The sequence below is a fragment of the Gigantopelta aegis genome, unplaced genomic scaffold (assembly GCF_016097555.1).
Source record: "Gigantopelta aegis isolate Gae_Host unplaced genomic scaffold, Gae_host_genome scaffold76, whole genome shotgun sequence".
Lineage (NCBI taxonomy): Eukaryota > Metazoa > Mollusca > Gastropoda > Neomphalida > Peltospiridae > Gigantopelta > Gigantopelta aegis.
In genome coordinates, this window is record NW_024537383.1 from 46,021 (window position 1) to 67,119 (window position 21,099).

The window sequence follows — 21,099 nt, forward strand, 5'->3', positions numbered from 1 at the left end:
ATAGTCATCGTCATAATCATCAGCAGCATCATAATAGTTATCGTCATCATCATCGTAATAGTTCATCATCATCATCATCATCATCTTCATCATAAGCATTTGTCATCATCATCAGCATGATCATAATAGTCATCGTCATCATCATCAGCATGATTATAATAGTCATCGTCATTATCATCATCATCATCATAATAAATATCGTCATCATCATAATAGTCATCGTCGCCATAATCAGCGTGATCCTAATATCCATCGTCATCATCATAATATTCATCATCATTGTCATCATCGTCATCGTCATCATCAACATAATAGTCATCGTTATGAATAGCATGATCACCAGCATCATTATAATATTCATCATCATCATCATCATCATACTAGTCATCATCATCAGCATCATCACAATAGTCATCATCATCATAATAGTCATTGTCATTATAAGTCATGGTCATCATAATAGTCGTCATCATCGTCATCATCATCATCATCATCGTCGTCTTCATCGTAATAGTCGTCATCATGACTAATAAACCTAGTTACACTATATGAGATTATTCGTTTAAACATCACAACTAGAGCATATTTATTTATTTATTTATATGGATGTCGAACTGACATAGTAAAACCAGCTAGATGGTTCCATTAGTGGCAAGATCTTATGTATACATTTTCCCATAGATAGGACAGTACATACCATGGTTTAATATAAGATAACAATAGTATTAGAATACAACTATCAAACTTTATTACTTATCATTTCCCGGTTAGCACCCAATGCGCGGTCGGTGGGTCCACTGGTCTATTTCTCGTTCCAGCCAGTGTTCCACAACTGGTGTAGCAGAGGCCATGGTATGTACTATCTTGTCTGTGGGAAGATGCATAAAAAAGGATCCTTTTCAGGTAATTGGAAAGAGTAGTCCAATAGGTTAATAAATTGTTTGCGTTTCAAAAGAAAGGGGCGGGATCTAGCTCAGTTGCTAGAGTGATAGTCTTAGGTGGTTTGGTCATAAGACCGATTGGCGGTAAGCTGTGGTATGAGCTGCCCTGTTTGTAGGGAAGTGCATATACAATTCATGTTCATACTAATGGGAAAGTGTAGCGGGTTTCCTCTAAGGGACATTTCAGAACTATTAAATGTGTTGACGTCCAGTAACCTATCATTAATAATTGTGCTCTAGTGGAGTAGTTAAACAAAACAAACTATAACTTTGATAGAGTAATCGACTATATTCGATTAATTCTGTAACAACAGACGTAGGTTTTGAAATAAACGTGTGTTTGACAGTGACGGCGTGCGATTATGATCTAATGCACATTATTACAGCAAATAACGATGCACTATGCCAAAGGTCATGGGTTCGAAACCAGACCTAGACATTATTGCGTACTGTTTAGATATGAATTTGTATTCACTTAATGGAAATCCACTTCTGGCTGGAACCAGTTATGTGGTATGGGCATGTTCTCTTACGTCGTATGAAAGTTTGTTTTAACGACACCACTAGAGAACATTGACATTTTCACCTTACAAATTTATGTTTGAAACAAGTTTCTCGGCAATGTAATACTCTTTCACCAAGGCTAACACTTGCATAACAAAGACACATTGTTCGATAGTCGTGAGTTATAAATATATCGTGTTGTGACCAAAATTAAACGGTTTAATACCATCTGCCCTCTCTGTATACCAAACATTTTATTTGATCGTCGAAAAATTAACGGAATCCTGTAGTGTTAAAAATCCATTTTTCGAAATTCTTCCAAACCAGAGTCACATGTGGACATTTTATGAATAAATGTTCTATAGTTTCTTCTTCGTTTTTACAAAAAGTACATAATGAATCATCGCGTAATCCAATTTTATACAAATAGCTGTTTGTGGCCGTTATTCTATGAATAATTTTATACTGAAAATCAATTAGTGATAATTGTTTGGTACAATCTGGGTGTTAGTATATATTTTTCCGTACCAGAGAGATATTTTGAAAAATTGTGGACCAGCGACTTTGCGCTGTTAGTACGACTGTGTTTGTAGAAAGAATACTGAAAAAAAAGAAAAAAAAGTACTAATAAAATTTATACCCAGGTGATTTTCCAGTGTTATATATTAGTTATGAAAATCGCTGGGATAAAACCATAAAAATGTGTCAGTATTATCATGACCTAATATAGATAGAAATTTGAGATGTATTTACAATATTACTGCAAAACATGTAATTTGAAAGAGACTATAACAACCAGTTTGATATTGAACACACCTGAGACCAACCCTCTGCTTAGCTTAGTACTTGTGAGTTCACCTGTCATCTTTAACCAATATCAATCTGGGTGTTATAGTCTGTTCCAAATTGGATATGTTTTACAGTATAATTGTAAATACATCTCATATTTCTATCTATAACAGGTCATTTATTGTCATTTTTTTCTACCGGTTGTTTGAATACCATAACAGGTCATGATACTACTGACACATGTTTATGTTTTTTATTCCAGGGATTTTCATAACTAATATGTAAGACTGGAAAATCACCTGGGTATAATTTTGATTAGTACTTTTTGTTTAGTAATAAACTACAACGTCTATTTGTTTTATTTGTTTCACACGCATAAAGGTACGACGCCATATATATATATATATATATATATATATATATATATATATATATATATATATATATATATATATATATATATATTGTGGTATTTTATTAATAATGTCCTTCCAGTTTTCAGGCATATTGTGTATTAATATTTCTTAGTCTAAAAACATCACACCGATATATATTTGCGTTAAGTCTATACAAAGAAATAACGTGTCCCGCCTTGGAGAGAATGTCTCGAATATGTATAATACCTTTATTATACCATTGTCTAATAAATAGTGCTTTGTTTTTAAAGTAAGCATTTTACCATAACTGTTCATCGATTATTTGCTCATTTTTGTATATATATTTTGTTATAATTCCAAATAGCAAAAATATCCACCTGTCAACAGATTAATGAAAAAACATATTACAAAACGCGATCTACCACAATCCCATTATTATACATACAAATAAACTGTGTTCTTGTCTGTGAATAAAAAGGCCAGTAACACTGTGATTAATGACGTAGCCTTGTAGTGTATCCCGCGTCAAATTGTCACGACGTCGTACACGTCGCCACTTCTAGGTAGTTTTGGGAATGTACACTCTTCTTCTTTCCCTTCAGCCAGGTTGAATGTACTGATTCCGTCTTCTGTAAAACGCAGCAGGTTTCCATGTCGGTGAACGATACCAAAGTAAATACCAAATGATTTCCACTCAGATATTAGTTTATTCTCAATCTGTATTTTTCCGTTTCAGTTAGTGACTTGAATGTGCATCACAATGCCACGATTGTCCATCACATATACATCTGGGAGGTGAACATATCCTCTTAGTGTGCTGGAGTTATAAGGCAACTCTGTATCCAGCTTGGTGACAGCGCGGGTTCTAGTGTTAAAACACTGGATGAGCTCTGACCAGCGGTAGTGTACTTGTCCTCCCATAACGAGGATGTTCTCACCAACTGTAACAGGAAAAGCACGCGCTCTGTTCAATCTCAAATTACCAACCACCTTCCAGTGCGCCTCACTCTCCCTCTTCTCTTCTATTGTACTGGTATCACGACCGCTTATTACATACACTTTAGAACTAGCTGAGGCTGTACAGTGACCATCATGTACATGGTTGAGATCTGGACCTACGTTCCACACTTTTCTAATGGTGTCATACACCAGTGTACATTTCGGTTGTTGCTTACCACCAGTGATGTAGATCTTGTCATCCAAACTCGCTGCTGAATAAAAATCTCCCGGCTCTGTTGGGGCTGGCGAGACGTCTTCCCACTTCTCTTGTGACGTGAAACAAGACAACAGCAGTAACTTGCCGGTGTGGTGTAGTACGAAGACATCACGTATTTTAGCAAGTGACCTGCTTGTAGTTGGCAGTCGTGGATCGTACGAACATAACACTTTTTGTACCTTTTCCCTCACAGCGCTATTCTCAAGAACGATCTTTGAAAATGCTACCTCATTAACAAGAAATTGTCGGTCAACACTATCCAGTCGCACATTTTCAAAAATACTCTGGACGTCCTCCCGTTCCGGATTATTATGTTCAATCCAGTTCATGGCGACTTTCAGAATGTCATCTTCTTTACAGGTTAAGTCATCTTTGGAAATTATTTCAAAAAGTTCTGCCTTTGACAGCTGGATAACATTTTCCGTTTTAACAAAGTCAACCAAGTTTTTTAGTAAAACAGGAAAGTGCCCGTTTGGACAAATCAAGGAAATTGTAGAGTTTCAGGGTTCTCCACAAACTTAAACAATTTTGAGGAGTTATTACGATACTTTGGTTCAGGTAGGTGTTACACAGATGTTTATTATGACCAAGCTGCATCATTTCGGCAGCGTCTAACATATGCATGCAATTGTCATCGTTTATAAAATTAATCTTGCAGAAATACATCTTGAGAATTTCCTGAAACACAGACAGAGACACAGTTGGAAGTTCCAGGACGCCCGTCCGACTCTCTGCCATGTCTGATGTAAGCATCGCCCGGAAGTACGGCGAAAGCGCCGCCAGAACGAGCCGCTTCCGGTTGTTTTCCCATCCCTACAAATCACCTGTATGTCATTGAACGAACCGTTGATCATCTCTTGATGAATGTTCTGCAGAAGTTGGGTTTGAACGTCCTCCATTGTAAAAAGCTACTGAAATGAATTATTTTCATTAGCGAATCTTGTACATAGCCAGGACCTGTATTTTTCTAAAAGTGAAAAGTAAAACACTATGTTGGTATTTATCAAACACCTTAAGTTATGAAGTTTGTTTTGTTTAAATACGCCACTAGAAAATATTAATTAAGTAATGGTAATTGGATGTTAAACATTTTGTAATTCTGACAGGTAGTCACCAGAGGAAACCCGCAACACTTTTCCTAATACATTAAACTATCGTCTATATGCACTTCGCCATATACAGGAAATCACATACCACGGCTTTCGACCAGTTGAGGTACAATAGTTGGAACGAGAATAACACAATCAGTTGAATGGATGCACCGAGGTGCTTCGATCTTGTGACGCAAGCACCTCAAGCGAGCACTCAACTGAACTAAATTCAATGTCCAAAACCGGCGGAGGGGATGGGGGACAAAAATGTACATTCTCCACTCCCAATCTCCCTATAAATGAAGATCAAAATAAGCATCTTGTCCACCACACGAGACACCACATATTAAGGTTCAAACAGGGGGAGGGCACGAGGGAGGGGAAAGGGCATAGTATGATTTATTCCTGGTTTTAAAATAAGAAACCCCTATAGCGGGTTTCCTCTCTTTCTTCCTCGGACAATTGTTAAAATAGCCAAAACAGCCATAGTATAAAATATATGAAAGGGGGTCTGGACTGTGGCGAGCGATCTTGATAGTGCGGTCGTGTGATGGTCACCCATACATATATAGGAAGAGGAAGTCGGTTCGATATTCAACGTTCAACATTCAATATTGAATATTGCTCTGACAGAACAACATTGTCCATATTGTAGTGCACGTTCTTTGGTAATGTGAAGAGTCTAGGGTGGCTCAAGACTCTATCTGGACGTGACGCCCCGTTAAAGGTCGAAATTCGAAGAACAGCTCATTATTCAGATTAGACCCACGATTTTAAAACTAAACATACAATGCTTGTCATATGATAAACGAGTGTTCAGTAGTGCACATCCAACCCATATATAACAAACACGGGGTGGCTCAGGGGCAACTTGCCAAGTAACACCCCATCACTATATATGGTACACCGTGTAAAATCAAGCTACCCACAATTCTGAAACTAAACATAGAATGTATATCATATAATAAACAAGTGTTCAGCAGTGCGCATTCAACCCATATATAACAAACACGGGGTGGCTCAGGGGCAACTTTCAAGGTAACGCCCCACCCATATATATGGTACACAGTATAACTACACCATACTCGTTTGAAGACACGCAGCTCTGAAACCGAGCATAGAACGTTTATGAAATTCTACAGCTCCATCCTATAGTGCATACTCTTTGGTAATTTGTAGAGTCTAGGGTGGCTCAAGACTCTATCTGGACGTGACGCCCCATTAAATGCCCAAATTCGGAGATCACCTCAATATTCAATTTAGACCCAAAATTCTGAAATTGAACATAGAATGTTTATTATATGACAAACACGTATTCAGCAGTGCACATTCAACCCATATATAACACACATGGGGTGGCTCAGGGGCGTTACCTCGAAAGATGCGCCTGAGCCATCCCGTGTTTGTTATATATGGGTCGAATGTGCACTGCTGAACACTTGTTTATCATATGATAAACATTCTATGTTTAGTTTCAGAATTGTGGGTAGCTTGATTTTACACTGTGTACCATATCTAGTGATGGGACGTTATTTGGGAAGTTGCCCCTGAACCACCCCGTTTTTGTTATATATGGGTTAGATGTGCACTAATTAACACCTGTTTATCATATCATATACTAATTATGTTTAGTTCCAGATGTGTGTGTATGTTGTTGATTATTTTGCTATATATTAATTTTGTTTTGTAGAGTTCGGCGAGACTGAGCTCTGTGCTTTATTTCCGAGCCGCACTAGATTATTTTAAATCTCTAAGCCACCCTCGATTCACCATATTATCGTAGGACATACACCTAAATGTGTATCGTAGATTTTGAATAAAGTTGTATGATTCAGAAAAAAACTCTGAATGTTGAATGTTGTTCTGTCAGAGCAATATTCAGTATTGAATGTTGAACGTTGAATATCGAACCAACTTCAGCTTTCCGAAATATATTGAAAACAGATGAACATTCTTTCTTAACTGGAGCGCGGTTTTCACTCCTGATCCCTCACTCTGCATCCGCGCCTGAAAACGTGTTAATGAGGCGTTAAATAAGCATTCCTTTTCTTGGTGTTGTATATGTCTGTATCAACAAACACTTCAGGATAAACATGTCTAAAATACGGAACCGGGGTAGGGGTGCGTAAGACAAAAATGTACGTGTTTTGTTGTTGTCCTACTCCAAATAAATGCATTTTAAAATATGCCTTGCGTCCCCAATAGAGACTTTTCCCTTTCCACAGAAGTTGTGCTCCCCTCTCCCCTCCCAACACACACTCCACATATCGTTTATACATTACCCTCACAGCTGAAGCCCGATACCAACGGGTAGAATATGAGAACTCGAGACACAACGACCCGCCATGTTTGTTATCACCTGTCTCGACCAGACATGAACACATTTAGATCCGTTTTAAAACGTGACATGCTGAACAAACTCGGCGACATGTGTAGTGTCCCCCAAATGTCGCAACGACCACAAGTGTCATAACGACCACAAATGTCGCAATGTTACTGCCACAAATGTCACACGATCGACCACAAATGTCACAAAGGTAATCAACCACAAATGTCACAACGCTGAACGCCACAAATGTCATAATTTACATTGATGTTTTTTTTTTAAACAAAAAATATTGTGTTTTCCTTTTGTGGTTATGCCCTTAGCTCAAATGTAATGTCCCTTGCTTGGCAGGATTGCAGGATCTATTCCCACTGTAGCATCCCCATAAATGTTTCATTATTAGCACCAACTTAGTGGTCTGAAAACTCGATATAAAATCAATATTACACCGTAAAAAGGCACTGTTGAATAAAATGACTCTCGTACCAGGTTCAGCACCGTATAAGTAATGTTAGTGTGAACAACTATAAAGACCACCTTTATTTAACAACCACGCATCAATAACGGGCACTTCAAGTGCTACATTACGTGTACCAATGCATCTATTTTAATTTGTACATATAACGACCACCTGCTAATAAAGTTGACTTGTGTAAGTTCTTTGTTATATAGAGGTTTACAGAAGACCTAGTAAGTTAGAACAAATATGTGTCTAATCTATTTGTTAAAGCAATAATATATGTTTCAATCAATCGAATACTGAATGCTTACAGTGTCCTACTAATTGTGATGTCATAATAAAGAATAGTGGGACGTAGTTCAGCGAGAGAGAGAGAGAGAGAGAGAGAGAGAGAGAGAGAGAGAGAGAGAGAGAGAGAGAGAGAGAGAGAGAGAGAGATTTTTTATGTTTTATTTAACTACGCACTCAACACATTTTATTTTACGGTTATATGGCGTTAGACATATGGTTAATGACCATTCTGATTAGCAGCAAGGGATTTTTTATATGCACCATCCCATAGACAGGATAGAACATACCACGGCCTTTGTTATACCAGTTGTGGAGCACTGGCTGGAACGAGAAATACCTTTATGGGTCCACCAGGCAGGATTGATCCGACGAACCACCGCACCATGAGTGGACGCTCTACCACTGATTTATGTTCCGCTCCCTAGCTCAGCGAAAGAGCGTCCGCTTATGGTGTGGTGGGTCGTCGGATCGATCCTCCTCATTGGACTCATTTAGTTACTTCATGTGTTTCAATCAGTGATCTATAATTGGTGCATCAAACGACCGTGCTAAGTGCTGTCGTATGAATGGTGCTATCATAAAAGAACCCTTGTTACTAAGAGTAGACAACATGGCGGCAACGGGTTTGACATATGACAGCAGCTGATCAGTAATTAATTTACTTCAGTAGTCTCGTAAAACACAGAGAAACGTTTCTATAAATTTTAGTAACTTTTTGCAATGTATTTCAATTTATTTACCTTGATGGTGTACCATTATTACAGCAGAGAAATGTTTCACAGTGAATAGGTGAAGATATATATACATATATATATATATGTGTGTGTGTGTGTGTGTGTGTGTGTGTGTGTGTGTGTGTGCATTTGCAACCTCATTGCCTTACACACCATAAAATTATTCACACTTGCACCACTCTAACAGCAGTCGGACACTCTTTCGCTGAGCTACGTCCCACTCTTCTCTATTATGACATCACAGTTCGTAGGACACTGTATACATTGAGCAGTTGATTGATTGAAACATATGTTATTGCTTTAACAAATGGATTAGACACATATTTTCTTCTAACTTACTAGGTCTTCGGTAAACCTTTATATAACAAAAAACTTACACAAAGTCAATTTACACAAAGTATTAGCATGTGGTCGTTATATACAGATTAAGATAGATGCATTGGTACACGTAATGTAGCGCTTGAAGTGTCCGTTATTGATACCTGGTTGTTAAATAAAGGTGGCCTTTATAGCAGTTTGACCGAACATGGCAGTCTTGTTCACACTTATATTACGTATACGGTGCTGAACATGGTACGAGAGTCATTTTATTCCACAATGCTTTTTCACAGTGTAATATTGATTTGATATCGAGTTTTCAGACCACTAAGTTGGTGCTAATAATGAAACATTTTAGGGGATGCTACAGTGGGAACTGATCCTGTAATCCTGCCGAGCAAGGGGCTCTATATTTGAGCTAAGGGTGTAACCCCAAAAGGACAAAACAAGAAAACATTTTTAAAACATCAATGTAAATTATGACATTTGTGGTTGATGAGTTGCCTCATTTGTCGTTGTGACATTTGTGGTTGATGAGTTGCGTCATTTGTCGTTGTGACATTTGTGGTTGATGAGTTGCGTCATTTGTCGTTGTGACATTTGTGGCGTTCAGCGTTGTGACATTTGTGGGTGAGACCTTTGTGACATTTGTGGTCGATCGTGTGACATCTGTGGTCGATTAGGACATGTGTGGCAGTAGCATTGCGACATTTGTGGTCGTTGTGACATTTGTGGGCACTACAGACGTTGTTTAAATATCGAAATGTACTGTTTCACAATTAATACTGGTGTAAACTATATACTCAAAACATTAAAACAATGCTTTGTTAAAGCTAATACGTATTATATTTACAAACAATGTACTCTGGATTGGTGAAAATAATTTACTTATCTCCGCAATCAAAAGACAGGTAACACAACAAAATGGCTGCCACGAGTGACTCACTAATTGAGTATCTGGATCATGAGACTTCGTTAAATATTTAGTCTATCTATATACCGATCACTAGGTTGTCAGAGCTGTTCAAAACATCACAAAACGAGCGAATCGAGTGGTGCGTGTTTTTCTTCAAGTTTCATGGTGAACAATTCAGGGGCGGATCCACGTGTTTTAAAGGAGTGGGTGCGGTGTGAGGGCAAAGACACAGGCGTCCAGGTTCGGGAGTTTCTAGGTGTTTGGTTAGAACAGGTGGAGTGGCGGGAGGTAGCCAAGTGATAAAGCGCTCGCATGATGCGTAGCCGGTTTGGGATCGATCCCCGTCGGTGGGCCAATTAGGATATTTCTCATTCCAGCCAGTGCACCACGACTGGTATATCAAAGTCCGTGGTATGTGCTATCCTGTCTGTAGGATGATGCATGTAAAACATCCCTTATTACCACGGGTTTTCCCTCCAAAACTATGTGTCAAATTTAACAAATGTTTGATATCCTATAGTCAATGTTTGATAAATCAATGTGCTCTAGTGGTGTCATTAAACAAAGCAGACTTTAACAAAACAAACTTTAGAACCAGTCTATGGAACCGCTACGCTACATGTATAGTGTGTGCGTTCATATGAACTAGGGACAAGGAAGGACATGTTTTATTTAACGACGCACTCAACACATATTGTTTACGGTTTTATGGCGTCAGACATATGGTTAAGGGCCACACAAATATTGATAGAGGAAATCCGCTGTCGCCACTTCATGAACTAATCCTTTCAATTAGCAGCAAGGGATCCTTTATAGGTATCACCCCACAGACAGGATAGTACATACCAGTTGTGGAGCAATGGCTGGAGCGAGAAATAGCCCAATGGATCAACCGACGGGGATCGATCCTAGACCGACCGCGCATCAAGCGAACGCTTTACCACTGGGCTACGTCCCCCCTCCAAACTCCGATCAAGACTGGAACACTTCTGTGTGATGGTTAAACACGAGGATCGAAGGCGCGAACCATGTGTGGGTGGGGCTGGGTAGAGGTGGTGGGGGGGGGGGGGGGGGGGTGGGGGGGGTTCGTTGTTAAAGAGATGAAGCATTTAAGCATTGGCCACGACATGGTGTTTGAACAGGATTTTATTGATTTTTTTTTTTTAGTATTACCTATTATCATAATTATTATTATTATTAGTAGTAGTAGTAGTAGTAGTAGTAGTAGTAGTAGTAGTAGTAGTAGTAGTAGTAGTAGTAGTAGTAGTAGTAGTAGTATATGCTAGCCACACACAAACACACCCCAGGATCCGCACCTTGATACACTAGATGATGAAGAGCAGCTCAAATACACTTGCACTGCGAAAGCATTCAAAACTTGTGCGTTAACTTTCAATAATCGTCTCCGTTATTTTTCAGGAATGGAGAGTTACTCGGACATTCCCCTATACTTAAAAACTGTACTGGAAATGAGCGTTCTTAAGTATTAATAAGTGAAACTTAATTGATTTTATTTTGTTATTTTAAAATGCTATTATGTTTTTATTTCATTATTAGTAATAAACATGGAGTAGTATTTTGGGTGAAAAACGTCCCTCGCCACAAAACCCTCGCACCGCACCCACTCCCGTGCCCCGGATCGGCGCCTGGATATAGTACTGGATGAACGGTGGTGTTATACGATTAAACAAAAAATAATAGAAATGTGTTTTGTATAGTATTCATTATTCTCACTCACACATCCGTGTCAATCGACGCCTGAAATATCATCGACCTTGTGTGACGTTTTGTACCGGATACTTCGACAGGAAATATCAAATACACTTACATATTAACAAAGACTACTTTATGTCCCTACAACAGCTATCATTACATTTCGTTTATTTTTTTTCTTTAACGACACCACTAGGGCACATGGCTTTATAAATCACTGGCTACCAGATGTTAAATATTTGTTAATTTTAACATACAAGCTTAGAGAGGAAACCAGCTACATTTGTTTCCATTAATAGTAAGGGGTCTTTTATATTCACCGTCCCACAAACACGATAGCACATATCACGGCCTTTGGTACAACAGTCGTGGTGAACTGGCTGTGTGCCCCAACGCTAAAACAGTAAGAGTGAAAAGAAATATGCGGCAGTATTAGATGGTATGTTTTTCTGTTTCTTCACACACACACTCCCCCCCCCCCCAAGGACACATAGCATTGTGACAGGACAGTGTTCAGGTTTAAACGATTTCTAGACTTGCTTTGAACTACTGACTTAATTTTCTTTAATAATAACCAAACTAATAATAATAAATAGTTAAATAAATAAATAAACAAGCCAGATTCGGATATATTGATTTATTTTAATATTCTCAGAGTTTACAATAATTATTCACACAGGACAAGACAAATAGCTAGTTAACATACCTGACAAGAACACGCATTGCGCGGAATATCAACGGTTAATAACGAACACCGAGTACGTTATCAAAATAGCTAAAAGGTGCGAAGGAGAACCATAATTTCACAAATCTGTATATGTTTAATGATGCAAGACATATATTATTTATTTTATTTTTAACGGCTAGAGCACTTTGATTTATTAATCATCGGCTTTTGGATGTCAAACATTTGGTAATTTTGAGAGAATACACGCTACATTGTTTTCACTCCATTAGTAGGAAAGGCTATTTTATATGCACCATCCCACTGACAGGTAGCCTTCGATATAGCAGTCGTGGAGCACTGGCTGGAAAGATAAATAGTCCAATGGGCCCACAGACGGGGATGGATCACAGACCGACTGCACATCAGGCGAGCGCTTTATCATTCTCGTCGTGCATATTAATACAAAGCACGTATCATTCCAATAGGTTCTCAATTGTTTGCGTTTCATTTTAGCGACACGTTCAGTGAAACTGATATAGCAAAAGGGGCGAGATATAGCTTAACTGGTATAGCGCAGCTTGACTTGTGTGATTTGACTTTAGAACCGATTTAGGTTTTCCCGTCCCAACCAGTACCCCACGACTGGTACATCAAAGGCCGTGGTATGTGCTGTCCTCTGTAGGAAATAAAAGGGCTCTTGCTACTAATGGATAAGCGGGTTTTTTCTAAGACTACATGTCAGAATTATCAAATGTTTTGACGTGCAATAAAATATGATTAATAAATGTGTTCTAGTGGTGTCGTTAAACAAAACAAATTTTAACTTTCATAGAGTAATCGACTATGTTCGTTTAATTATGTAACAATACATGCACGTCTTGAAATAAACGGGGTGTGTCTTTAAGGTGAACGCATGCGGTTACGATCAAAGACGCGTCAGTATAGCAAATAACGATGCATTATGCAAAGGCTATGGGTTCGAATCCAGACCTAGACATTGCCATGTTCTTTTTAAATATTAAATTGTTTTCACTTAATGGAAATTCAGTTCTGGTTGGATCCAGTCATTTGGTACGGGTCTGTTCTCTTTTATCGGATGGAAGTTTGTTTTTTGAACGACATATTACAAGACGCGATCTACCACAATCTGATTAGTATACATTCAAATAAAACAAACAAAAGTACTGGCGAGGTACATGATACGCCCATCACGAATAAAGAGTTTGATGGAAAAGAATAGATATTAATGAATATTGTACGGGTATGATTCAATTCTACTTACGTGAAATATTTGCAATGGGATGGATGAAAAGATTGTTTTGGATCAAACACCATCCCAAGTTGTTTCTACATGTGGTTTTATGGTCCCGTATGCAAGACATGATGTCACAAGGATTTACTGTTATGTGCAGTAGACCGTGAAAAATAAATAGCATTGACCTAGTAATAGTACGCGACACACCGCCATCCCAAGTTGTTCCTACATGTGAGGTTTAATGGTCCTGTATGCATCTGTATGCATGATATGGCCCGAACAGTGATTTACTGTTATGTGCAGGAGACCGTGAATAGTAGGTCATCTGTATGCAAGATATGGTCCGGACAAGAACAAGTTAATAGACGGACGTATTGACGGACGTACGGACGGATGGACAATGTTGTACCATAATACGACCCATAGATGGGCGTATAAAAATTATTGTCTGAATAATAAAAAAATAAAATAAAAACAATAAAATAAAAGAGACTAATGAACAATCATTACCGTGTGTTATAAAATTTAGTGTTTTGTTTAACGACACCACTAGCACACACCGGCCTCGGTGGCGTCGTGGCAGGCCATCGGTCTACAGGCTGGTAGGTACTGGGTTCGGATCCCAGTCGAGGCATGGGATTTTTAATCCAGATACCGACTCCAAACCCTGAATGAGTGCTCCGCAAGGCTCAATGGGTAGGTGTAAACCACTTGCACCGACCAGTGATCCATAACTGGTTCAACAAAGTCCATGGTTTGTGCTATCCTGCCTGTGGGAAGCGCAAATAAAAGATCCCTTGCTGCTAATCGGAAGAGTAGCCCATGTAGTGGCGACAGCGGGTTTCCTCTCAAAATCTGTGTGGTCCTTAACCATATGTCTGACGCCATATAACCGTAAATAAAATGTGTTGAGAGCGTCGTTAATAAAACACTTCTTTCTTTCACTAGCACACACTGATGAATTAATGATTGGTTATTGCATGTGAAACATTTGGTAAATTTGACATATAATCTTACAAAGGAAACCCGCTACATTGTTCCATTAGCAGCAACATTTTGTATGTGCCATCACATAGGCAGGATAGCACATACCACATACATGCTAAAGATTCATCCTGTGAATTATAGTTCGTCCCCGTTTCCGTGTTATCGAAAATATTTGTTTATGAATGCCAGCCTTGTTAAATTATCAGGACGTCGTACACGTCACCTCTTCTAGATGGTTTTGGGAATGTACTCTTTTCTTCTATCCGTTCAGCCAGGTTGAATTTCACGATTCCATCTTTACTAAAACGCAACAGTTTTCCATGTCGGTGAACGATACCAAAATAACTACCAAATGATACCCACTTAGCTGTTAGTTTATTCTCAATCTGGATTTCTCCATTTCTGTCAGTGACTTGGATGTGCATCACGTTGTCACGATAGTCCAACAGATATACATCTGGGTGGTGAACCGATCCTCTTAGTGAATAGGAGCTACAGGGCAACTTTGTATCCAGCTTGGTGACAGCGCAGTGTTAAAACACTGGATGAGATCTGACGGGATGTAGTTTACTTTTCTTCCCATAACGAGGATGTTCTCACCAACTGTAACAGGAAAAGCGAACACTTTGTTCAATCGCAAATCACCAACCACCTGCCACTGCTCCTCACTTTCGGTCTTTGCTTCCGTTGTACTGGTAAGCCCACCGCTTATTACATACACGTCATAACTACTTGTGGCTGAACAGTGACTATAGTGTTCATGGTTGAGATCTGGACCTACGTTCCACACTTTTCTAACGATGTCATACACCAGTGTACATTTACCTTGTATATAACCACCAGTGATGTAGATGCTGTCTTCAAAACTCGCTGCTGAATACCACGCTCCATGATCTACCGGGGCTGGCGGGACGTCTTCCCACTTCTCTTCCGACGTGACGTAACTTGTCGGTGTGGTGTAGTACGAAGACATAGAAGACATCAGGTCGGTTGGCAACAAACCTTGTTGTCGTAAGTTGTGGCCGGGCTGAACATAAAACCAGTTCTATCATTTTACTCACAGCGCTATTCTCAAGAAGGATCTTTGAAAACGCTACCTCATTAGCACGAAACTGTCGATCAACAATATCCAGTCGCATATTTTCAAAACTACTCCGGACGTCTTCCTGTTCCGGGTTGTTATGTTCGATCCACTTCAGGACGACTTTCAGAATGTCATCTTCTTTACATTTCAAGTTATCTTTGGAAATCATTTCAAAACGTTCTGCCTTTGACAGATGAACAACATTTTCCGTTTTAAGAAAATCAGTCAACTTATCAGTAAAACACGAAAGCGCCCGTTTGGACAAATCAAATGTATTATAGAGTTTCAGGGTTCTCCACAAATTTAGACAATTATGATGAGTTAGGTCGAGCCATTGGTTCAGGTAGATGTTACAGAGATTTTTTTGTATGATCAAGTTGCATCACCTCGGCAGCGTCTAAAATATACATGCAGTTGTCCTCGTTTATAAGATTAATTTTACATTTTGAGAATGTCCCGATACACTGACAGAGACACAGAGACAAGTTTGAGGACGCCCGTCCGACTCTCTGTCATGCCTGATGTAAGCATCGCCCGAAGTAAGGTGACAACGCTGCCAGAACGAGCCGACTTCTGGTTGTTGTCTCGCCATTACAAATCACCTGTATATCACTGAACGAACCGTTGATCATCTCTTGATGAATGTTCTGCAAAAGTTTGAACGTCCTCCATTGTAAGCCGGTACTGAAATTAAATTAAATTAAATTTTAAAAACTGATTTTCAGTAGCAAAAACATTAACTTCAATTTTACAGAAAGCCAGGGCCTGTATTTGTCTAAACATGAAATTTAAAACAGTTTAAGTTGGTATTGATCAAACACCTTAATTTATGAAGTTTGCTTTGTTTAACGACACCACTAGAGAACATTGATTAAGTAATCATAGGCTATTGGATGTTAAACATTTGTTATTTCTGACTGGTAGTCACCAGAGGAAACCCGCTACACTTTTCCTGATACATCAAATAATTTACTGGTCAACACAGTTTTTCTTGCATAAGGTATTCCAACGGATTCTAGCTAACTTTTGTGTGTTGAATCCAAATCTGTCATTAGTTTTTGCCTATCACATCAGATTTTTAAATTATGTTGCATTAAAGGATTGATAGATGCAGAAATGTTCACAGTAAAAGGTACCTAATTCAAGTACAAGATTTAGTCATTTATTGCACATCATTTTCTCACATATTCATACACATGAGTTTTGAGACTTTTCACAACATTAAAAATGCAGCAAGTATCCATATCCGGTCATTGAAAGGCACAGGTGTAATCGTATTACAACATAGTAAACTTCCTCTTTGTGGACGTTCTTTTATGAACAGCATCTGGGACATCCCTCATCAAACTCCAGCAGTAATCTGCCATCATATGTGAGTCCCAACGACCTTGATATCGTTCTTCCATCACTTTAAGGTCTTGATGGAACCGTTCGCCCTGTTCGTCGCTTACATCTCCAAGGTTATCTGGAAACTCGCTCAAGTGACTATGCAGGTAGTGCACCTTGATGCTGATTCTGCACCCCAATGTTTGCAAACTAAGGAGCACTTCCTCCACAATCTCTTGGTAGTTGTCATCTTTCTTGTTCCCAAGAAAATTCTGCACCACATTAGTGAATGCATTCCACGCATGAGCTTCGACTGCAGTCATTGTCGTAATGAAGTGTGTGTCCTTGAGTAAAGACTCGGAAAGGTAGAACATATGTAGCTAAAGCAGTCTCCAGTGTGATCAAGAGCTTTCACAAACTGCTTCATTAGACCGAGCTTAATATGCAGTGGTGGAAGGATGATCTTTTTCCGATCAAACCAGTGGTTCATTAATGATGTTCTTGTCACCAGGTATCAGACTATTCCTAGCTGGCCATTCCTTTCTCACCCAGTGCTCATCATTAGCCCTACTGTCCCAGTAGCATAGGAAACAAGGATATTTGGTGCTGCCCTAAAAGGAAGTTAATCATTTTCAAATCCACACAGATCAACCATTCATGATCGTGGTACTTCAATCGATCAAGTACAACGTTGATGTTTGCATACTCTTCCTTCAGGGTCACTGAGTATCCTATAGGGATGGATCCATAGATGTTCCTGTTGTGAAGTAAAACACATTTCAAACTTCTTGTTGAACTGTCAATAAGGAGTCTCCACTCACGTGAATGATACGCAGGCAATCCCATAGCGAGAAGAAGCCCTTCAACATCATTGCAGTATACAAGCTGACCATCAGAATGGAAGTACTTTCTCAGTTCTGCCTCTCTGTTGCGATAAAATGAAATACTTGTGCAAGGTTCGAGAAGGCTTTTCTCTTTCAGTCTGGAAGCCAATAACTCAGCAGATTGTTTTGGCAAATTCAAATCTCGGATCATATCATTCAATTCAGGCTGACTAAACAGAGAAGGTTGATCAAGAGACGAATTTGATGGCTTGTACTCTGCATCTGCTTTTCCATCATCATCATCGCATAAAGATGTGGAAGAAGTAGGTGCTTCCTCGTCAAACTCTGCGAGCTCGGTAAAAACAGATACAGGTATTTCGTCACAATGAGGAACTGGCCTTATAGCAGATGGTATGCTAGGGTATTCCATGTATTGCTTGTTTTTCTTATTGTATCCTTTGACATTTACAAGGCAGAAGTAGCAGTCATCTAGATGTTTTTTTTGGTTCTCTCCAAACCATCGGCACACCAAATTTGAGCTTAGCATTCTGTCCTTGAGACCATGCTCTCAGAGTTTCGACACAAGTCGTGCATACTTTATGAGGGGCCCAGTTGTTGTCCTGGTCTCCAAGCGGTACTTTAAAGTAGGCACGGTACACTCTCTTGACGAATGTAGTGATGTTACGCCTTTGAGGTGCTAAAGTGAAGCATCCACAGATATAGCAGAAAATATCTGGGTCGTTACAGCACTTTGTACTCTGTGAAGGTGTAGACATAGCTAGCTTCCAGTGTAAGGTACCAGGTACTGGTATAAACAACTACACTGAGTCAGCTGTGCCGCCCAGTGAGAATCGTAGTCACAGAAAGGTAGTCTTAACAGCTAATTAGGTAATCTTCACATCTGTAAATCATATAATAAAAACAAAAGAAAACAACATTAGAACACTATAACAAATAAATAAATAAATAAATAAATAAATACTTAAATAAATAAATAAATAAATAAATAATAAAAACAACTTCACCACATCAACAAATACTTAGAACATTGGTGAACAAAATATAAATGAAGTAGTTGTGGGTAGAATAATCAAGCTTTTGCTGTTTTATCCCCCAAAAATTGCCGGTCTGGATGGTCAACTTTCGTAAAACTCCATGAATATAGAGCATAAAGATAGCACACAAACTTGATGTGATAGAGAAAATCTGAGCTCAGATTTGGATTCAGCAGCCCAAAATTAGCCTAAACCAGTTTACAAAGTCTATGCCAAAAAAAAAAAAAATATTTGTGTAGACCAGTGTAATCTTTTATATGCACTTTTCCACAGATAAAAAAGCACACACCATGGCCTATGACCAGTTGTGGTGCTCTGGTTGCAACGGCAATAAACGCAATCACGTGAATGGATGCACCGGGGTGGTTTGATCCTGCCATGCAACCAACTCAAACGAGCACTCAACTGATTGAGCCAAAACCCGCCCTTAAACTTAACTAACGCAGAGAGAAAAACTTAAGTCTGTTGTCGTTAAGGCAGTCTTTCCTTTTGATATACATCAGGTGATTTAAAAAAAATAAAATCTTGATAACATCAAGGTCCAAACCGGGGAAGGGGACGGAGTAGAGAAATGTACTATTTTTTTACCTCAACTCTATATATCTGTAAATGAAGATGAAAATATGCAGTGCCCCCTACACGAGACTGTGTCCCCTGCACTAGAGCTTGTTCTCTAACACCCCACCCCCACCCCCATCCCCAGTCCATATATATTACCCTCACAACCGAACCTCGGAGAGAGAGAGAGAGAGAGAGAGAGAGAGAGAGAGAGAGAGAGAGAGACAGAAATATGGGAAAGTGCATAGTATGATATATTCCTGCTTTAAAATCAGAAAACCCTATAACGGGTTTCCTCTCTTTCATTCTCGAAGAACTATTAAACTAACCAAAACAGCCGTAGTATAAATCAGCAATTAAATACAACTGTTTTTAATTGTATTTAGGAGGTCGGTTATAATCATAAACATATGTCTTTGTATGCCATTTAGCAGGGCGCAAAAGGACTGCGTTAGGAAGATCACGTTGGCTAATTAAATAGCCTCGCGTCGTGACGTCACTTAACAACAGCGTCAGTTTCAAATAATTTCGTACAGGTAAGACGCAATTGTTATTTCCAACCACAGTTCCACAGCAGTTATTGCGCATTTAAACGAGACAGTCCTTCGACTCATTGATACAGCACTAACTGATAAGTCTAAACAGTTATATCGTAGAGCATTCAGTTTGCTACAAAAATTCATACACACAACGTTGCATATGCAGTGCCCCCTGCCAATTAGTGTACATACAGTGGCATTATTCATTGCCCACATGGTGGACATTGGCTTTGCTAGTTCAACCATCACAACTTATATGTCAGCTATAGGATATATACATAAGTTGGGGGCCTTTAAATATCACACACAGTTTTTCATTATTCGGAAAATGCTAGCAGGATTAAAGAAAATAAATAAAATACAAGATTCCAGGCGCCCACTGACAAAACATATGTTGTATCAAATTATAAATGCTCTGGATGAAGTTTGTCCAACAAGATACAACAAACTTATGTTCCGGTCAATGTTTTTACTTGCTTTTCATGCATTTTTGCGTATTGGGGAAATCACCTACAGTGGAAACAGTAGGAATATTCTACAGACAAAGAATGTGCAATTCTTCAAAAAGGGGTTGCAAAATCCTTCCAGAGTGGAGATAAGTTTTCACTCTTTCAAGGGTCATTATCACACTGCCCCAATTACCCTATCTCTTAATGCTCAAGCGATAGAGGAATTTTGCCCAGTACATACTTTATACAGGTATCTACATCTTCGAGGTTCTTCTCCGGTTGTATTTTTGTATTCCCGGGAGGATCTACGGTTTCTTACAGATATTTTTGCAATATATTGAAAAATGCATTGCTTGCAGCAGGATATAGGTCCGAACATTACAAAAGTCACAGTTTTAGAATAGGTGCTGCTAGCACCGCTGCTAGTCAAGGGGTATCAGAGGCAGAGATACAAGCTATGGGCAGGTGGAATTCTAACGCGTGTAAGCGATACATTAGAATCCCATCTTTAGAATTATGGTGAATTACAGTTTACACTACTATCATACAGGCAGTGGCATCGGATGCATGGCATTCTTGTGGCTTACTGTATGGAAATCCTACTTTTACTGAGTTGAATCCATGGGATTTTCTTACTTTAATAGCTAAAACTAACTTACTGCGTCGAATGCATGGCATT

At 39.0% G+C, this 21,099-nt stretch overlaps 1 protein-coding gene across 1 annotated transcript; it reads right to left on the reverse strand.

The window, feature by feature from the left end:
* Positions 1-3,343: 3,343 nt before the first annotated feature.
* Positions 3,344-4,156, reverse strand: LOC121367266 (kelch-like protein 5). Its single transcript, XM_041491379.1, has one exon. The coding sequence runs from the start codon at positions 4,154-4,156 to the stop codon at positions 3,344-3,346; it is 813 nt and encodes a 270-aa protein (XP_041347313.1).
* Between the last annotated feature and the right edge of the window lie 16,943 nt (positions 4,157-21,099).